The sequence below is a fragment of the Bubalus bubalis genome, chromosome 4 (assembly GCF_019923935.1).
Source record: "Bubalus bubalis isolate 160015118507 breed Murrah chromosome 4, NDDB_SH_1, whole genome shotgun sequence".
NCBI classification, from domain to species: domain Eukaryota; kingdom Metazoa; phylum Chordata; class Mammalia; order Artiodactyla; family Bovidae; genus Bubalus; species Bubalus bubalis.
The window spans coordinates 69,374,728-69,393,914 of record NC_059160.1 but is presented as its reverse complement, the minus strand read 5'-3'; the positions used below and the strand labels follow the sequence as shown (position 1 = coordinate 69,393,914).

Sequence of the window (19,187 nt, the reverse complement as noted above, 5' to 3'; positions counted from 1 at the left end):
TTGATATACTCAGTTTGGTAGTATGCCTGCACAAGTGTCATCAACACTGTCCCCTTCTAAGGAAGAATTTGAAAGCTTTACCATCAGCTACCTCAACACATTAGCACAAACTCCTGAAATGAGGACCAAAAATGAGATGACTGGTGACTTTAAAACCACATCTTAAAGGACAATGATATATATTTTTTACTCCCTAAGCTATTTAACTCACTCAGAATAGCTGACATTGATAAATTATTTTGACTCTCTCACCACCTTATCTGGCAATGTTATCCATGAACCAAGTGGTTTACATGCTCTTTGAAAATAGAAATTTCCTTTATATTTACTAGCAGAGTGTCACGTACATAGCAAACATACTGTACTTTGCTGAGTGAATACATAAATTCTCAAGTCATTACTCAGATTCAGTTAAGGTATCTATTAAAAATGTTACACTGTTGAGTTAAGAATTAATCTTAAGGATGTAGGATTACTAAAAGTAGTATTAAGAATTTGATTACTTCACAGTATATTATCCTTGCCTTGATTTGGAGCAAACTACAACAGGTATTTTCAAACACCTGCATGTTTATATAATTCTCTAAGTATGTACCATAATATACAAAACTTTGCTCTTTAAGATCTTGTTGGCTAATCTTTAAATGACTTACATGAGCCAAGATGACAGGCTACAATACACAGGATTATAATTAAGGATTAGGCAAATAATGTAATTTTAGTTCCTACAGTTAGATATTAAATAAACCACAAGCTGCATTCTCTGCTTTTTTAATCATTTTCTGGGTAACTTCACTTACTTGTAAACGGTCCAACTAATATATTTATTAATCTTAAAATGAAGAGAGCATTTTAAATAATTTCTAAGGTATCAATAAACCCAAATATTCTTGTGTTTTCCAAGTTTAACAGAAAATGGTAGAGTATAGGAAGAAATGTTCTCAAAAGTATTGCTTGATTCATTTAATCAATAAGCAAAGCAAAAATTTAATTTTCAAGGTAGGGAGAGTCATTACCCTCAGAAAGAAATGACTAGCTCCTTAATTTCCACCCCATGAAGGCAAAAGAAATTGAGACATATTTTCCTTGATTTAAAACGTGTATTGCCACAATCATAAATTGTAATCATTAGGATTACTAATTTGTGGAACACATTTATAAATGTGGTGTTCAATTTTTATCGAAATATTTTTTAGAATATTGAGTGCACAAGTGGACACAATTTAAAATCATGATACATACTGGCACCAGGGAAGCCAACTACTGGCACATACCACAAGCCAAAAAGTATCCTCTTCACTCTCCCTTCAACAAACCACCGTAAATGTAAAAACCCAAAAGAGCAGGGCTAGCCTACAAGGTATTGTTCCCACTTGTAAAACACTAAGATCCTAATAAATATACACCTTATTCAACAAAATAATATATCCAATATTTAACACAGAAAAGAAAGAATATCACACCTTATTATTTCCATAGGCCATATCCATGGCTTCTAAGGATAAGGAACAAAGTGCATTTATTAAATGGTGCAATGATACGTCATCAAGATACCTAAAATAAAAATGAAGAAATAAGATATTCTCATCTAACATGTACAGCTAACAATAATGTTTGTATCAATTTTAAAAACTGACTCTTACTGTGAACTTTCAAACAGTCTTGAAAGTATATTGGAAATCACTGGTAAATCTGTCATCACTGCTGTTGTTAGAACCTAAGAGAAAAAGAAAAGTAAATGTAACATATAAACATTCTGCAAAATGCTAACTGAGTAAGAATGACTAGAGCTTACTGTACTGGGCCCTTCAACAGCTCTCCCAGGTTTCAAGGCACCACCACTACTAGGCTTTAATCCCAGAATCCATACAAGATGCTGTAAAATTAAAAAAAAAAATCAGAACACAGAAATTTATAAACTTAAAAAAATTCTAATAACTAAAACTAAAATCAGACTAGGTATCTAATACCTAAACTGAAATTAGTAATTAACATTCATACAAAATACTCATTACATCAAGCATAGGCAGTAGAACAGGCCATTATGAGAGACATCCCATCACTTCATATAATGTGAGCCAAGTCTTTTTTCTTTTTCCAACTTGCCCTTTTTCATACTTACTGCCTATTCAGGCCTGCCCAAAGCACTGATAGACATTGGTGACTTTAACTGATAGCACTTAGATATACAACACTGGCCTCTGACCCAGAGGCTACAACATACCTGTAGAGTTGCCAAGACAAGTTGCCATGATGTCCCAAGAACAGCCCCATGGCAGTGTGCCAAGTTAAGTAAAGTCCTCATACACTGGATATTTTTGGAAGTCAGCTGTATTAAAAAAGGATATTTTTTTAAGAACTGTTATGCATTCTCAAAAAATTTTAAGCTTATAAAAAGTACTATCATATCCAAATATTTTCTCATAAAAAAAACAAAAATTTTAATAAAAGAGGCTTGAATGATTTTGTACAGAACAAATTTATTTGCTTAAAAGTTGTGCTATCACAGTTGGTTACAACAATGTCACTCTGTATTTATCTAGTTTCTTCTAAAAGTATCATTCAGATAAAAGAAAGAAAGTATAATGAAAAATTTTGAGAAACACACAAAAAAGGTACAAAAGGTATCCTGGATAGTTAATTGGTATTAATTGGTTACCAAACAAAGAAAAAGTACTTTACCATTACTGTCCCTTGAGGCTGGACTGCTAGCGGTTGACCTACTGCTACAACTTGCTGGTGTGATTCACTTGATGGACTGATCATCATAACACTCTGGCCCTGGATGGAATATGCTAGAACACAAAGGAAAACCTAAATAATTAAAATATACTTTTCATCCTCTACTCAAAGCCATGTTACATTTAGAACATTAATTTGATCAAACTAAGTTCAACTATGACATTTATTTAGTTTCCTATTATCCATATGCAAACATTTTAAAAACTCAGGTGAAAAAACAAAAACAAGTTAAGCAAATATTAAGTAATTTTCTAAGTAAGTTTAACAAATTATAAAACTTTGATAACTGCCTCATAAGCAAAATAGAATTCAGGACACTTAGTATTTTAAACATACATTCCCAGTAAACTTTTCTACTTAGAGACCAGTACTCACATTTTTAGTTTGAAAACTGAACAGCCCATTGAAATTTACCTATATTACATGTAACAAACTTGAATGTTTTTAAGTATTCAACAAGAAAAAAATATTTTTTGAATGTCAATCTAAGTGGTGGCAAACATTACCATTCTACTAGTTCTATTTAAAAAACAAAACAAAAAGACCCAACCATTCCCATTTCAGTAGTATGCTCGAGTTTACAAAGGACTTCCAGATATTATCTTCTTTTATCCTCACAATTATTATTTAAAATTAGTATTATTCTCCCTACTCCTACCTCCATTGTTTCAATAAGATGGAAGAAACTGAGGCTCAGGGACATTAACTTCTCGCAGAAGTCCGAGTCAGGGAGTAGAAAAATAGAGGCTTGAACTCAGAATTTCTATAACCTATTCTCTACACTATGTCACAGCACCTGATGAACAGAACTCTAAAGAAGCTGAAGTCTTACATTTGTTCGAAAGTGTGGCTGCAGTGGTGGTATTCAACACAGTAAGAGCATAATGGGGAGGCAGGGAACCTTTGCATATTGCAGTTATAAAAGCATCTCTTGAAGTTACAAGACCCAGTCTTCCACAAAGAGCAGCCATGGTCAGTTCAGCTTTTAAAATATTCTCAGTAGCAGCTTCATCTGTGCTGAAAAGATAAAGTATTTTATTTAGTATGATTATTTTTAGGTATGCTGCCAAATGAAATTAGGTAGTCAGGAAAGTTTTAAGAAAATCTACTTTAAAAACTCAAAATCAATCTACTTTAAGGAATTTTAACTAATAAACATCTGAAAATATGAACTGGATAAAAGCAATTTATGACACACACTCATTATCAAAGAAAATAGTGAAGAACTCAAAGATATAACTTAAAAATATCAAACATTTTAAAATCAGCAAATTCCATGATTCTGAAGAAAAACATAAAAGAAACTGATTAATATAATTATCTTAATTTTAAGTAGTAAAGCTTAAAATGAAAAAGGCATTCTGTAATTTTTGGATTGTATTTTCCATTATAACATGATGGAAGAGGGGGATGGCAGAAAAATAATAATATTCTAAAAACATAAAAAACTAGTATTAGGAAACAATTCTCAGGATAAATTTAAATACACACTTTAAAATGGTTTGTTGCTTTTTTTTTTTTTTACCTGTCACATGCAATATAAAACTTATAAAGACTTAATACCTGGCATCAAGAAGGAGTGACAGTGCAGCAAGTAGACCACACCAGCAGGCATTCACCATTTCTTCCCAAACAGCTCTACTAACTTAAAGGAAACACAAACAATATTTAATGACAATTACAAATGTCACAGCACTTGACAACACGTCAAATTCTAAAATCCCCCTCATCACTTGATAATATAGCAAATATTCAAAAAACAACTCTGTTGTTAAATACTAAAGCTATAACCTTTAATATATATCTAAATAAATGAAAATTTTAAAACCACACCAGTTTCAGAATCCAAGAAATCTTTTTTTTTTTTTGGCCACATCACGTGGTTTGTGGGATCTTAGTTCCTAACCACTGGGCCACCAGAGAATTCCCAAGAAGTCTTAAAACTAAGTTGTCTTAAAATATCAATAATAAGATCTTTCTGTATACTGGCTGATACCTTTAAAATATACATATAAAATCAGTTCCTATTCCCTTCCATTTCATTGGGCCAAACTTTCAGCCTATGCAACCAGCTGGCAGTGTGAAACTGTAATAAGCAAGCCCAGCCAAGAGACTGGTTATACACACTGTAAACCATACAAATGAGCAAATACATTGAGTAAAATAGGATCAAGATTCTCACTGCTGGAGAAGTAAACACCAAAAATGGCAAGTTAAAAGTACATCATGTAGTATTAAACTAGAATTGGAAAATTGGGTGTGTCCTCACGGTATTTAAAATAGATATATATTTTTTAAATGTACAGAAATATGTGCTCATATATGTGTGTATTTCCTATTCAAGCAGCAGGAAGCATATCTAGTGTCCATGTGTTAGTTTATAAATACTGCTCTCCACTAAAATGAACTAGGGCTCCGTGGAAAAATAACTTATCCCTGGATTATACAACAAAAATCCAAGATGAGCTTAGAGCAGTTTGCTGTATCAGACAGTAAAGCAGTGGTCAGAAAACAACAAAAGAACTAGTGATGATAAAAGGACATAGGAGCCAGCATGAAAGGGGTCCCATATGGCCATGTCGCAGATAATTGAGTGTCAAATCAAATAATGACAATCACAGATTGTATTGATAACACTTTGAAAAAAATAGGAATACAAGGGTCTGTACTAATATAAATAAACACATGAAAGAAAATAAATCAGAAAGGGAAAGCTCTCCTAGATGTCTCAAAGTATTTCTACACAAAAATTAATTAACTTCACACTGAAGAAAGGATGCAGACATCACATTAACCAAATGATAAAAGTTAACAACACTGGTGTATAGCACAGCAACATTTCTGTGGCAGCTCTGCCAAAAATCAATCTATTATATCTAATTACGACGAAACAAAAATAAACCCAAGTTGACTGGCCGGTCTCTTCAAAAATGTCAAGGTCATATAACATGGAAAAATTAAGGAATTGTTCCAGACTTAAGAAGGGTATAGAGTCATGGAACTGAACTCAACATGTAATCCTAGACCATAACAGACATTACTGGGGCAAAAGACAAAATCTGAAGGACATCTGGGATTCGATGACATATTGAACTGATGAACATGTCAGAGTCGGACACGACTGAGCAACTGAACTGAACTGATGCTAAATTTCTGATGGTGACTATACTGTGGTTATGTAGGAAACTGTTCTTATTTTTAGAAAATACACTTTAAAGTATTAAGGGGTAATGAGGAATTATATCTGAAACTTTTTCTCAAACAGTTCAGAAAAAAATATGCTGATATATATAAATAGAAAAATAATGCAAATATGGTAGTGTTAACAGTTGGGATAGCATAGTGAAGAGTATATGGAAACTATTATTTTTCCAATTTCTCCAACTTTAAAATTATTCCAAGATAAAAATTTTAAATATAGAATCATAATAAATATACCTATTTCCTTATCCATCTGGTCTGATGTCGACTGTAATTCTTGCTGTTCTGATGACTGTGTAGGCGAAGAAACTGCTTCAGTGGTAGTAGTCTGACATTCTGTTTCAACTTCTCCTAACTCTCCTTCAATCATATTAGTGATTCCACGTACAAGGTCTAGCAAACAGTGGAATGCCACGGACATAGCATAACCCTCTGGTATAGTTGGGGGCTCAACTTTGTCCAACATTTCTAGGCTGAAATTATGAAAAAATCAGGTATTTAATGAGAAGCCACAATAATGAAAATACATAAAAATCTATTTCCATAATTTGTACATTACAGAAACTAAGATTAATAGCAAAAGTAAATGGCCACCACTAGATCTGCTTACTTTGGAGAATGGTTCCATAATGGTATTATAAGAAACTGATTAGAAAAGTTAAGGCCTGACCAGTGCCATAACTGATAATAATAATAGTTTATTTTTTGCCTCTCCAAGTTGTGCCAAGATTTTCATTAATTGTTGACATCAGAAAAATAAACACATATACAGAACAGAAAAAGACAAACAGACTACACAAACCATCTCAAATTCTGACTTAAGTGCTTTTAAAATAAGGTGTATATAAAAGGGTAAACAAGGACCTACTGTAGGTCTTGGTCTTACAGCACAGGGAGCTATATTCAGTATCTTGTAATAATCTAAAATGGAAAAGAATCTGAAAAGGAATATATATATATATATTCCTTGTGTATGTACATATACATATATATGTTTATGTGCATCACTGAATCATTTTGCTGTATACCTGAAAATAACACAATATTGTAACTTAACTATAATTTTTAAAAGGAAGTAAATAAGGTGCTATAAAATCAAATCAATACTATAAAGAAGAAAAAATGTTTTCATACTAGGGAAAAGCATTACTGTGAAATAGCCAGCTCATTTGTCTTCCTATCATCTTAGATACAACCTGTCAACAAGGTAAGATAATATTAGAGCATCAGTGTGTCACATTCAAATTTTAGAGCAAGTTATACTCCATAATTTGGAGAAGGAAATGGCACCCCACTCCAGTATTCTTGCCTGGAAAATCCCATGGACAGAGAAGCCTGGTGGGCTACAGTCCATGGGGTCGCAAAGAGTCAGACACAACTCTTGTGTCTAGCGACTAACACACACACACACACACATACACACTGCAAAATTAGGACACAGCTTTCAGAAGGAAAGATGAAAATCTTCTGTTTTAAATCATAACCAACAGGGAATTGTTGCTTTAAATTCCTTAAAATTGAAGAAAGAATAATTCAGTGAGGAAAGAACTACTGGATATTCACATTAAAAAACAGTGGTGTTGGAGCTCTACCTCATACCTCACTGACTCATACCTCATTGACTCAAAATGAACCAGTGACCTAAACATAAGAGCTAAAACTAAAAACTCTTAGAAGAAAACACAGGTAAAAATCTTTATGACTTCAAATTATGAAATGGTTTGTTAGGTATGATACTGAAATAAGCAACGAAAGAAAAAAAAACAGATGAACTGAATTCATCAAAATTGAAAATTAATATGTTTCAAAGGACACTATCAAGAAAATGAAAAGACAATCTATAGAATATGAGAAAATTTTTTCAAATCATATATCCAATAAGGCACTAGATCTTGACTATGTTAAGAATTTCTACAACTCAATAAAAAATAACAACTCAATTAAAAAGGAGCAAAGGATTTGATAAGACATTTCTCCCATGATGATATATAAATGGCCAATGAGCAAATCAAAGATATGCTCAATGTCATCAGTCATTAGAAAATGTAAATTTGAAATACAGTAAGATAACACTTACCCACTAGGACAGCAATAATCAAAACACAGTAACAAGTATTGCTGAGGATGTGGAGAGATTTTAACCCTCATACATTGTTGGTGAAAATGCAAAATGGTATGGTCATGTGGGAAAACAGTTTGGCAGATCATCAAAAAGTTAAACGTGGAGTCATTATATGGGACCCAGCAATTCCACTCCAGGTATATATATATTCAAGAGAAATGAAAACATATGTCTATGCAAAAACTTGCAGGCAAATACTCATAGCAGCATTATCCATAGGCAAAAATGCAAACAACCCAAATGCCCATCAACCGACAATCAACAAACATATGGCATAATCATATGGTGGACTATTATTCAGCCACAAACAGCAAGTACTGATACAACCTGTAACATGGATGGACCTTACTCAACATTATGCTGAGTAAAAGAAGCCTGACACGAAAGAGTATTATATTATTTCATCCATATGAAGTATCCAGAATAAATAAACCAATAGAGACAGAAAGTAGATTAGTAGTTACTAAAGGGTAGGAAAGGAGATTGGTGACTGACTGCTTAGAGATACAGGTTTTTCTTCTGGAGTGATGAAAAAGTTCTGAAATTAGATGGTGCTTATGGTTGCCTAACTTTTGAATATATTAAAGTCATGAATTGTAAACTACAAAAGGGCAAATTTTATCTTATGTTACTTACATCTAAAACACAACCGAAATCATTAAAAATCATTATAATAAGAAAAGCAATTTCCAATCTCAAGTTCTAAAGGTTTCCTAATCATAATCAATATTAGATAAGGTAGGAAGTTTACAAAGATGAAAAACTCAGAATAAACAATAAAAACACCTATATATACCTATCATTTACTGAGAAATTCAGTCTGGGACACTAAGTTTTGTTTTTTTTAATGTATCTTATTTAACTCCTCACAAAAAGCCTGAAAGATACAGACAATGAAACTGCAGACAATGACACAGTTATCAGCAGTTTTTATCTCAACTCTTACTGTGCTGCTGCTGCTGCTGCTGCTAAGTCGCTTCAGTCGTGTCCGACTCTGTGCAACCCCATAGATGGCAGCCCACCAGGCTCCCCCGTCCCTGGGATTCTCCAGGCAAGAACACTGGAGTGGGTTGCCATTTCCTTTTCCAATGTATGAAAGTGAAAAGTGAAAGTGAAGTTGCTCAGTCATGTCCAACTCCTAGCGACCCCATGGACTGCAGCCTACCAGGATCCTCCGTCCATGGGATTTTCAAGAGTACTGGGGTGGGGTGCCATTGCCTTCTCTGTATTTAGTAGCAGAACTAGTTAAAATTCAAGACTCTTAATTGATGAGGATCAATAAACAATTTGTTTTAGAATTTTATTAATAAAAAAGAAATTCTACAATTTGGCCAAGTATTTACTCTCCTTTGTTTTTATTTTTCTTCCTGTATCATTATCTTTATGCTTTCCTTTTAACTGTGTCTTTGCTTAATCTTATTTCCCCAGATATATCCTTTCTGTTCCTACCTTCAGTGTGTTTACTTTCTATACCTTTATAACTTGCTTTTTTTTCCCAAACAGTTAATCACTACCCAAGGTGATACTGTATGTTTATTTCTGTCTTTATTGACTACCTCATTCGCCAAAATATCAGGTCCACAAGAGCAGCAATTTTGTTCTATGTTGGGATTGTTTCAGTTTAAAAACACGACCCAGAGAAATGAGTAAGGTAAATTATTAATATCTCCTTCACTGCTAGAAATCTGATTCTTTTACAACTTGATATTCCAGTACACTGGAGTATACACCAGGGGCTTCCCTGGTGGCTCAGTTGGTAAAGAATCCGCCTGCAATGTGGAAGAGCTGGGTTTGATCTCTGAGTTGGGAAGATCCCCTGGAGAAGGGAATGGCTACTCACTCCAGTATTCTGGCCTGGAGAATTCCATGGACTGTACAGTCCATGGGGTTGCAGAGTCAAGACACTACTGAGCGACTTTTACTTTTTTACTTTCTTTACTTTTTTACTTTCTTTTTCTTTTTACTTTTACTTTTTTGCTTTCACTTTTACTCCAGTATACTCAAATTATTAGTCTTTACAGCAAGGCAAAGCGTACATGAGACATTAGTAATTTTAATGTCTTTTAAATGACTAAGAGTAACAATATTTCAGTCTTCCATGATTCTTTACTTTTACAATTTCAGGCAAAATAAAAAGCTGCACAGTAAAGTATCATTGTGATAAATTCACGATTTAAACTATTCAGAGATTCTGCTTCATACTTTGAGTCTTGATTTATTGTCACTGGAATAATGTTTTAATTACACATATCAACTGCAGCTGTTTAATCGCTAAGTCGTGTCTTACTCTTTTTGACCCCATGAACTGTACAACTTCCTCTGTCCGTGGGATTTTCCAGGCAAGAATACTGGAGTGGGTTGCCATTTACTCCTCTAGGCAATCTTCCCAACCCAGGGATCTGACCCACATCTCCTGCCTGGCAGGTGGATTCTTTACCTGAGCCACCTGGGAAGCCCTTATGTGTATCAGTTACTCAAAATATATTAACTAACTGCCTCACAGTTAACTGTGGCAATGTTAAACATATGTAGTATTGCTTGCTTTATCTACGTATGCACTAAGTTTGCTATCTCAGTTCATTAAGGTTTAAGAAAAAATCAACAATACACAGCTGAATATTTAAAAAACTGTTGTTAAACTAAAAAGGGCTAATGACAAAAATTTTGAAATAACACATGTGGAATCCATTAAACACTTTAATTAATTACACTAAAAGTTCTGTGTTAAACCCAAAAAGTGTAGTCAGTTAAACACTTAACTGTTTTCATATATAAAGTCCTGAAAGGTAGATATATCACTACTCCCATTTTATAGTTGAGGACGCTGATATTTTTAAATAGGTAAACTAATTTGCTGAGAGTTACTCAGTATCAGAAGACCTAAGTCCACAAGGCCTGAAATCAAACCACATAGTTAAACTGAAAAGTCATATGGAACAAGTGAGTAGGTCTTAAGTAAAGAAACCACATTGTTTTATAATGCTGTTAACTGTCCTCAAGTAGAACAAAAGAAAACAAACAAAATCCAGTCGTAGATAAAATTCTCAGAAGATGACAGAAGAAAATTACTTCTTAAATTTGTTAGAAATAGTATGTCTAAAATTTTAAGTATAATGCAGAGAAAAATACTTTAGTATAAAATATAAACTCCATTCCTTACAAAATAATGCTACTACTACTTACTATGTTGCTTTAGCACTGCCTTGTACTGTTACAGTCAGAATAGGTATCCAAGTTCCTCTGTATTCAAATGCTGGTAGCAAAGTAACACCTCCACCAATCCCCAACATTCCTGAGTTAGCTGGTGCTGAGACAGGGCCACCTGAATTATTGTTACCTGTCAGACAAGGGAAAGCAATCAAAGATACCAATTTACTTAAGTACAAATCTGTAATAGTCAAACACCTGGTCAGTTTTTTTTTAATATTATGCTGTAAGAATGGACACTGCACAAATAAATGAAATTTATCAATCCTATTTTGGTTACTAGAGCACCTCCTGGTCTCCCCAAAACACCACTTCCTTCTTTATATCAAAGGTACGAATAAGTAAAAATACTGACAAACACTGTAACGTATTTTTTGTTAAATCATCTTTTAGTAGAGGTAGGAATAAAGAATAAAAAAGGCCACTAATCAGAAAGTAAAAAATGAAAGTGAAAGAAGTTAAAGGGAACAAGATGTTATACACTGATTCCCAAACTTAAATTATGTTCACCTGTTACATTAAAAGAAAGACTGATAGATACTACCCTAGTAGTAACCACACTCTTTAAAGAGAGGCACCAAATGAAGATTCTTCTAAAATGAAAATTAGTACCTAAACTTGTGTTCATACGTGATGAGAGGAACTGAAAGTATATGAGAAGAAAATATATTCTAGAAAGAAATAAACACAGCTACCTCGGTGTGATCAAATTACTCTTTAAGTGTAAGTCTTTATACTTATATATAAAATATAAAGAAATATAAAATACTATAAAGTAAACATATATAATACACTTAGGTAACCCAAATTTCTCTAGTCAGAGGATTTCAATCAGTATCCTCTCAGAATAGTGAATACTGTAAATTATGGCAGGATATAAAAACCAAAATGTGACTTAGCCTTTACCAGCTTGATTTGTTGCAGCAGGATTTCCAGTAGGAGGGACAAGAAACAAGGACTGGATAAAAGATCCCAGTGCATTCACAATATCACGAAAAACCTTGGTAGAATGCTGTTTCATATCATAGGACTGACAAAATGACCTGTAAAATAATTTTAAATGTTTCTAGAGAAAATATATATTAAATTTTTTTACATTTTTTAATAGAAAATAATGGTGATCAATCAGTCTCAACGCTATACTTAAAACTTCTTCATTATACTTGAGTGACTTTATTAACTCTGGACAAAGGTTCAGAATGAGGTCAGTGTCCTAAAAATATTATCTTGGTCGTATTAACTCAGTAAATTCAACTGACAGAAATCACTAATCACACTTTTTGTCCATACCTACACCCCTCTATATACATACTATATACAATTTTCTTTGTTTAGAAATCATTATTTGGAAATAAACTTTCCCTAGTAGCACAAATATTAACCTATCCATTTAACAAAATATTGCTGAGGTTTTACCTCAACAACTGAGGCTGCACACAAAGTCTATGTATTGATTCCACTGCAACAGCTCGTAGCCACTGTGGTTTATCTGCATCCAGAAATTTCACCAGAAGTGACAGAAATATTTCACATTCAGTTACCTAAAAAATATAAGATTTTTAATAATATTTCTTTAAATCTAAGAATAAGTTACATTCTTGTTCTTAACTCAGTCCTATGGACAAACCAAATACAACCTTTTAATTTTAAATAAATTATGATCCTTAATGGGCAGTGGAGAAAAATAAGTAGTTATATATGGAAAAGATAACAGTAAAAATAAGCAGTGTCTCTCTAAATAGATCCTCAAAAACTCACCCTACTGATCTTGTAACTTGGTTAATCCCTTATCCCTATTCTTTAGAAAGCACAGTGCACCATCAGCCTGTCCTCATTCCTGGAAGACAGCATGCATCACGTATGCTCAAGCACCCTTCAGTATACCAAAACATTCTGCATATGATCTTATGCTGCTTAGGAAACAAAGAGGCAAGAAGCCAAAGAATGTTTAGCATATATTTTCCAGTAGGAAAACAAGAAGGAACTTGTGGCAGTTGACAGGTGTAAGTTTATATAATAAAGTACTCAGAACAAGGCTAGGTACATGGTGTTGCTTTATTAACTACCAGTTTTTACCTTTGGTATTAAACCAACTCCTCTGCAAGCTGTTTGTAAATTAGTAATGCCATTTAAAGCATATTTCTGACATTATTCATTAAATGTCTGATAACTGAATGAACAAACAAAAAGTAACCAGTTTATTCAAAGGTTAATGAATTGTTTCTGTTATGTATTTGTTGAGGACACACTGGGACCTCATGGAGGTAAGAATTAACTTGACACTGTGGTTGCTAGGCCAAACTGAATCGTACTCCTACACCAAGGACAGCAGGTTATTGAACGTTTCAGTTGGGGGTGCCCCAAAATGAGCGAGCATAATGTGGGGCAAGGAATTTTGAGACTAGAGTAGCCCTCAGGATTTTAGCCCAAAGTCTCAGCAGCTGGTATTTTCTGACTTTTAGGTAGATGCTTTAAAAATAGAACATTATCATGAGGATAATGTCGGAGGGATAACTAAAAACAGTATAATCCTTAGACTGCTATGACTGGGAAGTCACAGGCAGAGGTTTGTGACTGCCCTAAACCTGATATGGTTGAAAAGCAGTAGGATCTTAAGTCACATGGCTCAGCTTCTTTATCCACCAACTTTGATGATAACAAGCCAGGTAATCTTCTTACAAATAAAGGATAAAAGAACCTGCACCTTGCTGAGAACTCAAACAAGAAAAACGAAAGAGTAGAAATGCCCCCAAACATGGCAAAGTGACATGCAAATATACACAGTGCTTATTATTTTTTTCTAAATAAAACTACTCCCTTTTATTAAAGAACTAAAAAAGACAGAATCATCCTAGTGGCTCCCTGGGCAAGAGTTATATCTACTGAACAATTTTAACATGAGTAAGTCCTTCAAAATGTATCCTATCTGTTTTAGAGTAAAAGTGGAATTTAAAAGTGGTGGTAGAATTGAAGGCTCTTAGGTTATGCAGCCAGAAAATAAAGTATCTCAGAAACATCAAGTATATAAAAGCAAAACGGATTTTTAAAAAATAGTTGGTTGCATGGGGTTTTTTACTTGCAGCATGCAGGATCTTTAGTTGTGGCACATGGGATCTAGTTCCCTGACCAGGGATCAAACCTAGGCCTCCCGCATCGGGAACCCAGAATCTTAAGCCACTACATCACCAGAGAAGTCCCATCAAGGGAATTATTAATGTTACAAAACTTGCCTTGAAGAGTTTTCTTTCATTTCCTCTCCTATGAAAAAAGTGACTACAGTATAAATCAAACACTCAATTTTATACTATAGCCACTAAAATCTTGTGATTTGGGCAAAAGGGAGAGACTTTCTTCTGAGGACTGGAGCTTTGTTCTCACTTCCTCCCTCCCTGCCAAGTGTGAAACTCTGACCAGAAAGGTAGTGGCTGGGGACAATGAATTGCTCTCAAGGGTATCAATGGAAGGTGCCTTATGAATCTAAGTTAAGGCTTTCCCCCAAGAGGTTGCACTTACATGAAACAGGTATCTATGGCCCACATCCAATTCTTGTGGCACTAAGGTATTTCGTGAACACCATCGTACTAGCATGAAGGGTGATGAATGTTTCTGAATTCCTATAGTCCTTTGGTACCAGACAATAATCAAGAAACAACTGATTTTAAGATGAATCAAAGTCATCCTGGTGGAAATTCTCATCGAAATATCACATACATGTCTGTGAGGGACTCAAGTATATAAGATAACTGTATGCTTAGAAGACAATGAAGAAAGTCTTGGAAAATATTTAAATGCAAGAGTCTATTTACCAGGGGCTGTTTAGTGTTAACAACCTTATAGCTAGTGGATTTGTTAGTGATAAGATCCTTTGTGAGAGAAATATATATATATACACAGAGGTGGAAAATGAACTTACCCAAGTCAATTTAGCTAATACATTCCTTTTTAAAAGCACTAAGTCAAAGGCAAAAGAGAGATATGCTAGACACTAACAATTAAGTTTAGTAAATTCCTTAAAGGTACCTTCCTAAAAAAAGACATCTGGGCATGGAGCCTAAGCATATCAAAAGAGCAGAAGAGCACCTAACTCAGATGATAGAACGTGGAAAGAACATGGTGCACTGGGTACATTATATCTGTACCTGAATGACTGGAGCATTCTTATTTCTTCTGATCACTCGACATATTAACAGAAGATGAGTTATCTTCACACTCCTGAGCTACTACACAGAGTAAGATATAAGCTAGTGAATACTGGTTATAGCTGGAGAACACCGATTCTTCAGTGTAGTGGTTCCCAAAGTGTGGTCCATGGACCCCTCAGACCAGGGGTCCCTCAGACCATTTCAGGACATCTGTAAATCGCACTATTTTCATAATAACACTAATATATTACTTGCCATTTTTAATGTATTGACACCTGTACTGATGATTCAAAACAATGATGGGTGCTTTAGCAAGATTCAAGGCAGTAGCACCAAACTATACTAGAGTCATTGTATTCTTCACCATTACATACACTTAATAAAATTAAAAGGGTCTATTTCACTTAAGGACCACAAGTACAATGAACAAAAATAAAATAACAAAATACTTGTTATTGATAATTATTAAGCCATTGATTATTTAATAATTAAATCAATTATTGATTTTATTAACTCTGATCCACACATGCATGTATTTATAATTTTCTGTGTATCTGTCACAGCAAGTACACATGAAGTACTTTTGCTGTGTATCAAAGTACAGTGGTTGTCTGAAGGAAAAGTACGGCTGCAAACTGACCTAGTCGCTTTTTTTCTCCTAGAGAGACCATTTTAACTAAAAGAGTATATGGCAAATTATGACTATTTAAACTTATGTATACTGTAGACATTTTCTCAAAATTTAACAAAATAAGCTTGTCACTTTTGGGGAAACAACTGACAGTATTTATTGTAAATGATAAGATTCAAGCTTTCAAACAAAAATTAGAATTTTAGAAGACTTGTATCTGCTCCTATGACCTGGGCAGCTTTTTAATAATGGAAGACTTTTCTGATAAATGGTTGCTGATATTAACATTGATATTAACATGTGTGATTTTGGGTACTGTACAGAGTGTTAACATTTGGAACATCTGCTCAATCATAATAAATGACTCATCGGTAAAGGATACAACTGAATGAAGCACCAGATGAATTAATGAATTTTAAAATAACAGGGTATAAAAATGTAATACAGTTTCATATTTTTCACCTTTCAGAAAGTGTCACTGGTTCAGTTTGGTACAATATCAAAGAACAATGTATACTATTATCTGAAAATGTCATTAAAAAAATTCTGCCTTTTCCAACTAGAAACCATTCTGAGGACAGATTTTCTTAATATGCTTTGACCAAAACAACATACTACAAAATAATGAAAACAGAAAAATGTAGGAGAATCCAGCTATCTCTATTAAGACAGACATTAAAGAGATTTACAAAAAGAATATAAAACAATCCTTTTTGTTCTTTGGAAAATATATGTATGTTTTACAAAAATAAATTTTTATGTTAACATCAAATGGGTTTTAGTATCATTCAGGCAATTTTTAATACGTTAACTAATGTTAGAAATAATCCACATAAATGAAAGCACCTCAATATTTTTAGTATAAAGGTGTCCTACAACTGAAAAGTATAAAATTACTACTGGAGGGTAGGCCTTTTAGGAGATGTATCATTTCCAAGTTTAAATAAGGACAACACAAGAGAAATAAGAGAGAAGAATTCCACATAAGTCACATATCTTACCCCACAACTGTCACACTTCTAACTTTTGACCTTGGAGAAACTATAACATCTGAACTGCTGCACACCAGTGAGCAAACTCTCAACCTAACAAATTTTAACACTGAGGAATTAATGTCCTGTGAAGAATTCATCTTTGCAACACAGTCCAAGAGCTGCCTTGTTGTGAAGGGACGTTTTATCAGTTAGTCATCACTCCCAATTGATGAGTGGAAGACAAAAGTATGCTTTTCTCTTCATTCAAGCAGCAATATTTGATCTTTACTGTAGCTGGCTGTGCGGTTCTCTCTCCTTATTCTGCTCCTTAAATCAAGGAGACTAAGGTCAAAATACAGAGAATGGTAGAGGAGTAGTACAGGAAACTTGGCCTTGGAAAGAGGAAGACATGAGAACTAAGAAAACAGAGAAGTATAAAATGCAGTGAGGCTAAGAGCTTGGGTTTCGGGGATATAAAAGGATTACTTAACATCCTAGCTCTGCAGCTTATGAACTGTATGATCTCAGGCTAACTACATAAATATCCTGAGCCTCATTTTTTCATCTGTAAAATAGAAATACAAATGTCTGCTTTATAGAGTTGTAGTAAACTCCAAATGAATAAATGTAAAGTACTTTGTAATACCCAGAATATATTCATTCAATAACATAAATTTCATCCAAAATGGAAATTACAAAAATAAGATTTCTGTAGCGCTGAAAAAGTCACTGGATGAACTGCTAGATAACAGAATTGGTGGACAGAAACCAAGTTTCTTAGTCTGTTCAAGCTGCCGTAACAAAATCCCTGAGTGGTTTAGACAACAGAAATTTATTTCTCACAGTTCTAGAGGCTGGAGGTCTGAGATCAGGGTGTCAGCATGGTCAAGTTTTGGTGAGAGCTCTCTTCCTCGCTTGCAGATGGCTGCCTTACTACTGTGTCTTCACATAGCAGAGAGAGAATGCTCTCCAGTAACACTTTGTATAAGCTCACTAATTCTATCATGGGAATCCTACCTTCATGACCTCATCTAAACCTAATTATCTCCCAAAGGTCACATCTCCAAATATGAGCACAATGGGGCTTCAAAATATAAATTTTGAAGGGATAAAATTCAGCATCAAGTTTAATAAAAACAAAATATAATTAAGCTGGTAATTCCTGACTTGGAAACAGAAATAAAATGTGAATTCAGCATTTGTCATGGTGAAGATGTAAGAATGCTGCCTTATTGTGGAGAACAGGAAAAAGAGTGGGTTCTCCATTACTGACTAGTGGATATGAAAAGGAAAGGGAAAAATGTCTTCTCTTCCTAAAGCCTTATCTTAGTTAAAACCTGCATTTTAGAGAGGGAAGAAAGAGAAGGCCTCCTAAGACAACTCTGATAATATTTAGGGAATCAATAGTGAAGTGACATATATTTGGTATAGTCACAGATAATAAACTCTGTACAATTGTTTATCAGGGCAAGACTTCATTTCTCCTTCAGTTTTGAAGGAAAGTTTTTCTGGATACAGTATTCTTGACTGACAGTTTTTCTTTCAGTACTGTGAATATATCATCCCATCCTCTTCTGGCTGGCAAGGTTTCTGCTGAGAAGTCTGCCGAAAATCTTATGAAAGCTTCCTTGCACATGAACAGTCACTTTTCGTTTTCTGCTGTAAATGTTTTGTCTGTGACTTCTGACAGCTTGATTATAATGTGTCTCAGTTTGTTTCTTGAATTAATCCTCCCAGTGGGAATTTTTTGAGCTTCATGAATTTGTATGTTCCTTTTTCAAATTTGCAGTTTCCACCATTAGTTCAAATAGGCTCTTTGCCCCTTTCTCTCATCTAAAACTCCCATAATGCATTAAACATATATGTTGGTCTCCACCCCTGATTTTAGGAGGGCTCCTAAAACCCTTGTAAATATGGGTGGCTAGGACCATTTTTTGTTCTAACAACTGATCTCTGATCTAAGTTCCTGACACAGAACTTCTAAATCCCTCGGAATTTCTTGGGTGAAAGGATTATCTTTTGTTCTAATGAGGCAACTCTCAGTGAACTCTGGGATAGAGTTTGGTTACCAGAGAGACTAAGCCATGATTAGAAAGCTTGGTACTTTCATCCCCACTCGCCATTCTCTGGTGTGGGGAGATGGATGGAAATTGAGTTAATAATCAACC

At 34.2% G+C, this 19,187-nt stretch overlaps 1 protein-coding gene across 7 annotated transcripts in view; it reads right to left on the bottom strand.

The window, feature by feature from the left end:
• Positions 1-19,187, bottom strand: part of MON2 (MON2 homolog, regulator of endosome-to-Golgi trafficking) — a 111,030-nt gene that overhangs the window by 50,208 nt on the left and 41,635 nt on the right. For all 7 annotated transcript variants that reach the window (XM_044941579.1, XM_044941578.1, XM_044941575.1 and 4 more), the window contains 11 exons: positions 12,689-12,813; positions 12,179-12,315; positions 11,249-11,402; positions 6,181-6,416; positions 4,306-4,387; positions 3,575-3,759; positions 2,683-2,795; positions 2,225-2,329; positions 1,796-1,876; positions 1,644-1,717; positions 1,464-1,554 (listed from right to left, as the gene is read on the bottom strand). In XM_044941579.1, the coding sequence (XP_044797514.1) occupies positions 1,464-1,554; positions 1,644-1,717; positions 1,796-1,876; positions 2,225-2,329; positions 2,683-2,795; positions 3,575-3,759; positions 4,306-4,387; positions 6,181-6,416; positions 11,249-11,402; positions 12,179-12,315; positions 12,689-12,813 (1,383 nt within the window). The remainder of the gene's footprint in view (positions 1-1,463; positions 1,555-1,643; positions 1,718-1,795; positions 1,877-2,224; positions 2,330-2,682; positions 2,796-3,574; positions 3,760-4,305; positions 4,388-6,180; positions 6,417-11,248; positions 11,403-12,178; positions 12,316-12,688; positions 12,814-19,187) is intronic.